This window comes from Perca flavescens, chromosome 6 (assembly GCF_004354835.1).
Source record: "Perca flavescens isolate YP-PL-M2 chromosome 6, PFLA_1.0, whole genome shotgun sequence".
NCBI lineage: Eukaryota > Metazoa > Chordata > Actinopteri > Perciformes > Percidae > Perca > Perca flavescens.
The window spans coordinates 18,058,057-18,068,562 of record NC_041336.1 but is presented as its reverse complement, the minus strand read 5'-3'; the positions used below and the strand labels follow the sequence as shown (position 1 = coordinate 18,068,562).

The 10,506-nt window shown below is 41.9% G+C and overlaps 2 protein-coding genes across 2 annotated transcripts; one reads left to right on the top strand and one right to left on the bottom strand.

Annotated features, from left to right (window-relative positions):
• Positions 1 to 2,966, top strand: cdc42ep5 (CDC42 effector protein (Rho GTPase binding) 5). The gene is made up of 2 exons (XM_028581016.1): positions 1 to 213; positions 1,081 to 2,966. The coding sequence occupies exon 2, from the start codon at positions 1,083 to 1,085 to the stop codon at positions 1,983 to 1,985; it is 903 nt and encodes a 300-aa protein (XP_028436817.1). The 5' UTR covers positions 1 to 213; positions 1,081 to 1,082; the 3' UTR covers positions 1,986 to 2,966.
• grwd1 (glutamate-rich WD repeat containing 1) lies at positions 2,851 to 10,143 on the bottom strand. The gene is made up of 7 exons (XM_028581015.1): positions 9,869 to 10,143; positions 9,487 to 9,604; positions 6,841 to 7,003; positions 6,525 to 6,735; positions 5,306 to 5,451; positions 4,217 to 4,408; positions 2,851 to 3,748 (listed from the first exon to the last, which is right to left on the bottom strand). Exons 1-7 carry the CDS (start codon positions 10,089 to 10,091, stop codon positions 3,440 to 3,442), a joined length of 1,362 nt encoding a protein of 453 aa, XP_028436816.1. The 5' UTR covers positions 10,092 to 10,143; the 3' UTR covers positions 2,851 to 3,439.
• Between the last annotated feature and the right edge of the window lie 363 nt (positions 10,144 to 10,506).

Genomic DNA, 10,506 nt, shown 5'->3' with positions numbered 1-10,506 from the left:
GAAACGTTGATCTACCAGCGCTCCCCAATAACTGTCGCGTCACTTCCTCACCCCATGCCCATCCCTTTGGAAAAAAAGAAAATTCACACAGGCAAACGACGGCGAGAAAAAGAGCGAGGGAAAAGTCGGGAGGGAAGCAAAAGTCAAAAAGCCAGATGAAAAAGTTGGATACTGCGGAGCGAGCCAACCAAAGACCAGAATATTCTCTTTAAAGTAAGTTTTCCATACTTTGAATGCGTCGGTGACGCTCACTCATTGTCAATTGATTAGTTTTACACTGGTCCAACGCTCCTTTCATTGCTTTGTCAATAAGTGTAACCCTCGCATGCTCTTCGTGTAAGTTATAAATTATATATTTAACTAATATAATACCATTTACTTAAATTATTATTGGAAAGCCTTAAGGGTTGGGGTAGGCCTGTAAGCCCCCTCCCCTTTCAAATCTAACACACACACACACACACACACACACACACACACTCACTAAAAAGAATGGTTTCTCAAGTGTAAATTCTGGTTTGCAATGTATGTTATTGATAAAGAAATTGTCATTAAGGTGGGTTAATATCATACTAATATATGGGGTAATATTGGCTTCCACTTACTGTAATAATTAGTAACTTAAAATCTTTCTTTTTTTATGCTGACATCTAAATGTAATGCCCACCAAAGTAGCACAACTCAGTGGCTTTGGTTATAGTTAGGTTATAGATTCAGTTTTGTTTTTGTAGAGAAAGTTACAGTCTTGTTTTTGTCCGCATACACCCTTGAGGGGAGAGAAAACTATGTGCTAGCGTTGCATGAGTGTGTTTGAAGTACATGTCTCAGCATGGCCTTCACAGCCACAGCACCAAAATGCTCATTGGTGTCCCACAATGTTGCACAACATAATGAAGTGTTGACGTTTCCCTGTCTTATCAGGAGGCTGGACTGGGGCTCCAGTAGTTCCAGCTTCCTGCACAATTTTCGTATTATGTATATCTCATTTCAGTGTTGCTGCTATTCACTGTGCTATATGTAAATAAGAATTAACCCTCTCGCTGCTTTGCCTCCTTCCCCTCTTCCTCAATCTGTCTACAGTCATGCCGCTGCATAAATCTAACCGGGCACCTCGCCTGGACCCTACCATGATCTCAGCCCCACTGGGCGACTTTCGCCACACCATGCACATTGGGAGGGGAGGCGATGCCTTTGGGGACACCTCCTTCCTGTCCACTCTTGGGCCGAGCCCGGCCAGCCCTGACCCTGAGAGTCCAGGGATGATGCCAGCTGCTGAACCTCAGGTGGCAGTCAACCACAGTGATCTTTATTCAGATGCTCCAGGAAGCCCACAGAACAATGAGCTTCAGCACTCTGAGTCAGTGTCTTCATTCGACCTGGACCTGGATCTAGGCCCGTCTATGCTGGGGGATGTACTAGGGGTGATGGACGGTTTGGGGCTTGACTCCAATGAGGAGGATGTGTTCAGTCCCAAAAGTGGCACATCCTTGGTGGAAACAAAGCAGGGAAAAGGGGCCGTGGAGATGACTGTGAACAAACAGAACGAGCTGAATGGAAAGAACTTGGTTGGGTTGGATGGAAACCAGGTGGGAGACAGCAGGATAACAGATGGGAATGGGATTAAGCCAAAGGGGTTAAGACCAAAAGTGCGATTCAGCGATAAACGAGAAGAGATAATTCGCCAAGCATCTGAAGAGGAAGAGGGTCAAGGGTTCAACTTCCAGGACGAGGATCAGCTGGGGTGTCATAGTCCAACAAGGGGTAAGATTGAGAGCGTAGTAGGTGGAGGTGAAACCGAGTTCACCAATCACAAAGTAGATTTGCCACCTAGTCCGGACTCGTCACATAGCTCAGAGTATGAAGGAGTCACCCTATTGGACAGGAGGAGGGTCGACAGCTGCCACTCAGAGACTGATTCAGAAGAAGAGGAGGAAGGACGAGGCTACACATTTGAAGATGAGTTTGATGATGAAATTGGTCTATAGGGGATAGGTACAGTTTCCCCTTGAAAACAGATCATTGCTGTCAAGTAAATCAAATATACTGTATTTCTTAAACTCATCATCTCCATATCATTTGAATGGGAGGCTTAAACAGAATGCAAACTGGATTTTTTTTTTTTTAAATGTACAGTTCGACGACGTTGCTCAACTGGAAAAGACATTTTATGTTTTATCTGTAAGGGTAGCAGATTTGTAATAGACTGTCATTTTCCTCAGAGAAATCAGTATGTCATTGAGGTTCTTAACAGTGAAAGGTTTGTAGCACTTTGATTTATTTCATTGACCTGGAAGCTTTGCTATGAAACAGACTAAATTAATGATGCTTGCGTTCATTTTTACTATTTCTTATATTTACCATCTAAAGCGCACACAACAGGTGTTACAGATTTATGTTATAGTGCCTTAAAGAGAGCTGTATGCTTACACTATTGTACCATGTGCTATATCAATTTCTTAATTATTTCTCATATTGCATGTTTATTACAATCTCATTAGAATGTCTTCTCTTGATGTTTAATGCATTTGACGAGCTTTACAAATGATTCTCAAGAGACTTTGTCAGAAAATAAAGTCATCCTGTGTATAATTATTTACTGTGAATTTGTCACATTCCAAATCTGACAGTGTTGAGTTTCTCTGGTTCAGATGTTTAACACATGTTTTCTTAATGCAGTTATTTAGCATGTTTTCAACTTACCAAAGCTTTTCTTTGGGCTGTGGGGCTGGACTAATACTGCAATGCTAAGACAATCGTGGGTTTCAAAAGGTCAACTGTAAATCAGGACCAGCTGTTTTTTTTTTGCTTGTATAATGCTTGTATTTTGACAAAATATTTCAGAATGCTATAAAAAGGGAGAGGCCATTACGCTCATGAAAATGCTGGTTTAAACATTTGTTATTCTGTGGTTTGATAAGGATTACAGTGAAAAAAAAAATAAAACAATTGGGATTTTGAAATATTCAGACTTGGCTATGACTTGTATTTTCATTGGAAATGACTCCTGGCCGGAAAAGAAATGTAAACCTTTTATGTATAGACACTTCCTGAAATTAAGTAGTTATTTGCTATGCTCCATTATAAATAAAACAAACAGTATACCAGTTTCTTTAAAACCATTAATTCAAGAAAACAGAACCTAACATTTTATTTCAAGCACGCAATAGGGAATGCCTAAAATAGTTTGCACATCTGTAAAACATACAGACTGCAAGTCCAATAGTAAAGATAACACCATATGGTGCCTATGTTGGCCAATAAATGTCAAAAAGTAGAATTATTACCTACACAGCTGAGTTATGTACATTATTACAAGCTCCTTAATGATGAAACACTACAGTTTACTGCTTATTACACATTAGATGTGTACTAATCATGTAAATGCAAAAAAACAGGTTTCTCTCTCAAACACACACACACACACACACACACAGACAGACTACACAGATATTGTCCTGAACACGTTGAATCCTGACAGAGCCGTGGAGATCATCACACCAGGTATCTGTGGGTGCCAGTGGATCTCCTTGATCTCTGACTGACCCTGGTGCAGGAACAGTAGTTGAGGAGGTAAGTCCTTCACCCCCTCCACCCTGGCACCCACATCACACGACTCCACAGACAGATCCCACTGACTGACGACGTCATCTGCTCCTGAGGCGGCGAACACACTCGAGTCCACCGGGCTCCACTCCACGGACGTGATGGGAGCGCTATGCTGCTTGAAGTTCGCCACAGGCTGCCCAGTCTGCAGGTACAATAAGAGGCTGTTCATCCCGTACAATATCAGGCTACAAAAGTATCAATCCTTACATAAAGACTGATTTATACATCTGCGTATTTTCTGCTTTTTGCAGGAGTGTGTTTTAAAGGATTAAAAATAGATTCTCGTATTAGGAGGAAGGTTACTGTGGTTATGACAGTTATGTTATATTATTGTGTAACAGGTAAAAGCTGGAAAATGTTATTAGTTAGGTGGGGCCAAACTGTGAAGGTGATGGATTATCTGATGGTGTAATACTAGGAGCACTGTTTGCCTTGTAGCAATAATGATGGGTTACTTTGTTGTGATAACACTCACTGATCAAACAGGGAGATCTTCACGCTGAGTCAAGTAATAACTCAGCAGTACAACATTCAACTGAATGATCTGTTGAGTTGAATAAGAAAAAAAGTTACTGATTTTACATAAACAAATGAAACTATTGGGTTTTACCTTAAACTGTCGAAGGTCCCATACTTTCAGAAGCCCATCGTCCCCTCCTGACAGGATGAATGGTTCGCTCCTGTTCCAGCTGATCACATTGATGTCTGATGAGTGAGCTCCATCAGCTGAAAGCATTGAATTGGGTGGGGCACGCATATCCCAGATACGAATTGACTGATCCACCGAACAGGATGCAAAAACCTGTGGCAAACAAGACAGTTTAGTTAGTACAGCTTCTGATAGATTTGAACCTTCAGATCAAATGTATACACAAAACAAGACTTAATTGTTCTTCCCAACCCTTCCTAAAACTCTACGGTATTTACAAAAACACGTTTGTTCTGTTTTTAGTGTGTGAAAGTTGAGCTTTCCATGTTCATATTTTGTGCTTTGTGTTTAATGCTTTTTGCAAACGTTACTACGTTGAGAAATTAAGAGTCAACACCAGTTAGGTTGCACAAGAGCCAGACAGTGAACAGCCATAGAAGCAAAAAGGTAACCACCCATGTGAGGCTGTAGGATTCAAATCCACATACCACAAACTAGTTTGGTGAGTTGTTAAATTGCACATTTAAGTAGGTGTTTCTTAGTTACAACACTGTGATGGCGCATAGTTACAGTGTTAACAGGTGGTGTTTAAGTCAACATAGTTTAATTCATATCAATCATTCATTTGCGTCACAATACCCTTGTCTTCCATCCACCTTTAAAGCACTGCTGAGCTGGTAAACTCACTCTGACATTAATAATTCCTGTGGTTAAAAAAAAAAACAAAAAAAAAAAAAAAAAAAAAACACATCCTCTGAATTTGAATCCTAATAAATATTTGGGATCAGTGGGGCTACTCCAGCTCTGAGGTCAGCACTGTGGTCAGGAGGCAATGAGGACACCTAACATGCGCGTCAAATCCCAATATGCATGTCCAATACGTATTTTTGGTTTGGGAGGAAACCTACATAAGCAGACTCTTGTGGAGATTGAACAGAGGACAATCTTGCAGTGAGCAGACTGTGCTTAACACTGAGCCACGTGCCGCCGCTAAAGCACAATCTACGGTACCTCAGTCTGTCCTACGGTCATTATTTTCCACAAACATACTGTAGCTTCAGTGGGCGACCACTGCAGATCCTCCACAGACTTGCTGTGGGAGCTGAAAGGTCGTTGGTCAATCTGCCATGAAGTCCCTCCCTCTCGTGGCTCCCACACATGGATGTTCTTTTTGCAGTCTCCACTGACAAGACGACCTGTTAATTAAGTACAAACCAAACACTTTTTTTATCTTTTGTTTGACAGACACATCTATGCTATTACACTTCACCTCATCCTATCAGATTTTTCACAGCTTTGTAAAATATCTCTATCTACATATTTAAGAGGACACCTAATAAAGTTAAGGTTCAAACATTGGATTCCCATCCTAGTAGGTCATGCCAGCTCTTGTTTTCATTTTACTGTTCTGTCATAACACCTCCTACACTCCTGATGAGGGTTCCTCTCTGAGCCCCACCCAATTTGATGCAATTTTATCCTTTGGGGTTGTGCACATTTTAGCCGCTATACCTGCATACCTGTAACTACATTTGTATGGATGACGTTATTGCAGAGCATTTTTGCAAAGCACGCTATAACGTTTTGCCTTTCTTCTGCTAAAGCAGGTTATGCTTTCTGTCTGGTTTGTTTGTTTCATATTTAGCAGAATTCCCCAGGTTTTAATTTAATTTGGTAGAAGGTTGAGCCATGGACCCAGTAAAGGAACTATGTTGTATCTGGATGAATCTGGATCCAAGTGTTTAAAAATGTCTGGACATTTACAGTATACGCTCTTTTGCGGTAAAACAACAAACCTGGATGTTGTAAAAAAGGACAATTTGGTTGTTTCCGCCATTGAAAAGTTGCAGCTTGGGAATTTACACAGAAATCTCTGATGTTGGAGTGACAGAGGGAGAGAGTTAAGAGTGTGAGAGATACAATTATTATTTACGTTGGGTACAAACTCTTCTCATGTTACTCACACATTGATAACTACAACGTGTGATTTATTATTGTTGGATTTAATAACGTTGTTGCCTTTTATTTATATGTAGTTTTAAAAAGGTAGCGAGCCATGGCAGATGCATTTCATTGCATTTGAATGTACAATTGTACTTTTTAATGCATATAACTAAAACTTGAACGTTACAAAGTTGACTACGAGTATACAAAGCATGGTGGTCACCCAAGGTTCATTTTAAAGTGTCAACAAGCTCAGAATGTATGCAAATGGTTTGTTATTTTTTTTTCATCTGTAAATTGCCTTGCAGGTAAGAGAGACACTTACCAGGTACTGTAGGTGACCAATCAACAGCAAAGCCTTCAGACATGTGTCCTGAGAAGCTGAAGAGAGGTGTGGCTTCCTTCTGCTGTTTGATGAAAGTTGCCATAGCAGCAGAACTGTGTACAGCTTCTAGCTGGGGTTGGAGGTCAAATATTTCTACCTGTCCCTTCTCTGACCAAACCGCAGCCAATGACTGCGCTCCACGTCGGGTCACCTGGAAATTTGGAAGCAAAATCAGCAATTACGAACGTTAGACAAGTAAAGTTTCTGATACAGGAGGCTTCGTTCATTTCTGCCTAGAAAATGATACGAAACATACCCTAACTCTGTTAATCCCTCCATAGTGAGGCATCATGGCCAGTTCCATCTGTGGCTTCTTATCTTCATCCTCCTCATCGTCATCACTTTCTTCATCGCTGCTTTCTTCCCCCTCTTTGTCTTTCGCTGTTCCATGAAGGTTATGCATGCGTATGACGAGAAGTCTGCCAGAAAGTAAAATGATGCACTTAAGAGGATGGAGATGACAAATTACCTGCCAGTCTCTTCACATTGTTTCAGAGTATGCCGAAGACAGCAAACTACTTAAGAGATAAGTGTATCATCTTAGCATGGAAAAACCCTGACGAACTTCCGGCAAATTTGAGATTTGCTCTGCAAGTCAGTCTGGCCAAGAGCCCATTCAAACCCATTTCCAATTTTTCCAAATCGAGGCACCAATCACAACCGTTGAGGTGGGCTTTACACGATGACGATAGCGCAGCAAGCAGCTTTTTGTTTACATTAAACATGACGGCTACCGAAGCGCAGCAACCCGTTGATGCCTCGGTCGCTGCTACGTCACCCGGATCATTGGTCTGATTGGTTGAAGGACTATCCAATTGCGCCCAGAGACATTTGAGCGGCGTCCGTTGGAAATGTGCTATGAATGAAGCTTGCGCAGACCCTTCTCAGTTACAACTGAGAAGGGTCTGGTGTCAACCAGGCTAGTATCATCTGTATTAAAGTGTAAATTTTAATATAAATCAACAATCTCAAACAATTTTTAAAAATGTTTAACTGACCCTTTAAAAAAGGAAAATTCCCAACTCTTTCAACGTTGTGTGAATAAATGTCAAAACAGAACTGAAACTGTGCAAAACAAAACAAGAAACCAACTGAACTATAAAAAAAAAAAAATGCCTTGGTGCGTAATAACCCATTATAATAAAAAGGGATAGGTATAAGAGTGTGGATTGTATACTGTTGTTTGTTAAATGTGTTGGATTTCCAGTTAATCCACTTTTAAAAAAGGTCCCATGACATGGTGCTCTTTGGATGCTTTTATATAGACCTTAGTAGTCCCCTAATACTGTATCTGAAGTCTCTTTCCCGAAATTCAGCCTTGGTGTAGAATTACAGCCACTAGAGCCAGTCCCACAATGAGCTTTACTTAGTATGTGCCATTTCTATGTCTGTAGCTATTGAGGAGGAGAGAGGGGGGCAAGTTGGAGGGTGGGAAGTGTGGCCTTGACCAACTGCCATGCTTCGCTTTTTTGCAAGCAATGAGGTCTGTCTCTTTCTCATGGGTGGGCCAAATGCTCTGGGTGGGCAAAGCAGAGAAAGGAGAGGTAACCTTGCCCCTTATGACAACATTAGGAGGAGTTTCCAGATCAGCCCATCTGAGCTTTCATTTTCTTAAAGGCAGAGCAGGATACCCAGGGCTCGGTTTACACCTATCACCATTTCTAGCCACTTGGGGACCATAGGCAGGCTAGGGGAACGCATATTAATGTTAAAAAAACTTCATAAAGTCAGTTTTTCATGCCATGGCACCTTTAACAAAACAACAACTAAGAGTATCATTACAATGTTAAAGATTTCCAATTACAGTGTTCTTATACAAAAATGTGTTAGCAGTCTGTTTAACCCTGAGAAGTTAAAGAACAATTTACAACCAAGTAAAGTAACTAGTATAAAGTATACTTAAACCAGAATTTATACTAAAAAAAAGACTTTTGAGGGGAAACTTGTTTTTCTGAAAGTGCCGACATATCCAATTTTGAACTTAATAGTAATATATGGAAGTCCATCCATCTTCGTCCGCTTATCCGGGGTCAGGTCGCGGGGGGAGCAGCTCCAGCAGGGGAGCTCAAACTTCCCTTTCCCGAGCCACATTAACCAGCTCCAACTGGGGGATCCCGAGGCGTTCCCAGGCCAGGTTGGAGATATAATCCCTCCACCTAGTCCTGGGTCTTCCCCGAGGCCTCCTCCCAGCTGGACGTGCCTGGAACACCTCCCTAGGGAGGCGCCCAGGGGGCATTCTTACCAGATGTCCGAACCACCTCAACTGGCTCCTTTCGATGCAAAGGAGCAGCGGCTCTACTCCGAGCTCCTCACGGATGACTGAGCTTCATCTCCAAGGGAGACGCCAGCCACCCTCCTGAGGAAACCCTATTTTGGCCACCATGCTGCACTCTTTTTTTTGTCTTATCCCTATCATCCACCTCATATTGCATTATTATTCCTGGAGAGTTATCATGTCTTGGTCCCCACTACAGAAAGTATGGTCTTTTGAATGTCTAAAGACAATCAGTAATCTGATCTTTTTGGCACATTCACAAAGTTTCTTCCAAATATTATTTTGTGTTGAAAAAAAAAAAAAAAAAAAAGACATCCCATCTCTTGAGAAACACGGTCGTTAACAATGTCAAGTTATTTAAATGTGTAGGTTTATAAATTGTGTTAATTTAATAGTTTGTTTATTTTTATTTCGTTTTTTTCAATTTCTGTGCTATTTATGTTTTACATTTGTTGTGTGTGTGTGTTGTTTTTGTCTGATACCACAAATCCCTGTTACCAATATTGATACCTTCTTCTTGGTGAAGCAACACTGTCATTATAGTCTCAAAAGCCATTGGTGCTTTGATCTAAGTTCAATTAATTTCAGGATAAACACACATAATGAAGTGTGTCCGGAGGTCTGTACCTGTTGCTCAGAGCTGTGTCCGCCTGTGTGCCCGCACAGAGCAGCATGGAGAGAGGAAACTGCTCCCTGCTCTCTCCATCTCTATCTCTCAGGACGTCGAAGCTCAGACATGGAGCACCTGAACACAAACACCAATTAATACATGCGAAAGGCCCCACAACCTCTCCTACATAGGAGCAAGACACACACATATTTGTTTAGATGTTTAGCCTTTATCTGTTGTTTCGCGTCTCTTTTTAGTCATTTTCAGTCCGTTTGTAGTGTGTCTCTCTGTAGTTGTTTTCGTCTCTCTGTAGTCTGTTTGTGTCTCTTTGTGGTCGTTTTAGGTTTCTAAATAGTGCTTTTTTTTGTCTCCTGGTTGCTAAATCTTGGTACAACGTGCCTGTTTGACACTCGTGGTACATGCGGTACGCGGACCGGTCCATCTCCAGCTCCTCTCCGGGCTGAAGCGGCTCTATCCCGGGCACATACACTTTTTTCTCCCCTTCCCCGTCCGCTCCTTCCTCCGCCATATCTACTCCTTCATCATCATCGCTGCCGGCGTCGTCCATCTCCTCCATCTCGACTCCTTCCTCGGCAAACGTGTCTTCATCGGGCGCAGACATCTTGGCAGAGGCAGACTTTGCTTACTTCCGGTATGTTGAGAGGCCACGTGGTTTAAACACCCTGCACTGTCACCCTCCCCTGCTGCCTCCCTCCCCCCCCCCTCTCTCTCTCTCTCTCTCTCCCTGATCTCTTTTCCCCCCATTTACGGGAATTCAGCTGGCCTCTTTCGCTGCTGCCAGGAATTCAATCAGACTTGCAAATATTTGTCTCGGAAATTGTCCAAACTACGATGCTTAAAATGTTAATTCGGCCTGATATTGTAGTTGGAGGTTCAGAGTCGCCTTCTCCTCTCCCTGGGAAACTTTTAAACAATCGGATGAATCATTTCCACATTTTGGGGTCATGTAGCCTACTGATTTGTTCTCTTAATACATCCATTGTAGGCTACTGACCCGGGACAGAATCTCCCACATG

What these genes read in the sequence shown, in the direction of transcription:
- cdc42ep5 (XM_028581016.1), top strand. Translation starts at nt 1,083, where the DNA reads ATGCCGCTGCATAAATCTAACCGGGCACCTCGCCTGGACCCTACCATG.
- grwd1 (XM_028581015.1), bottom strand. Translation starts at nt 10,091, where the DNA reads ATGTCTGCGCCCGATGAAGACACGTTTGCCGAGGAAGGAGTCGAGATG. An exon ending in GAGGGATTAACAGAGTTAGG is followed by an intron (nt 6,736 to 6,840) that starts GTATGTTTCGTA and finishes CCAAATTTCCAG; the next exon opens with GTGACCCGACGTGGAGCGCA. An exon ending in TTGGTCACCTACAGTACCTG is followed by an intron (nt 5,452 to 6,524) that starts GTAAGTGTCTCT and finishes CTTAATTAACAG; the next exon opens with GTCGTCTTGTCAGTGGAGAC.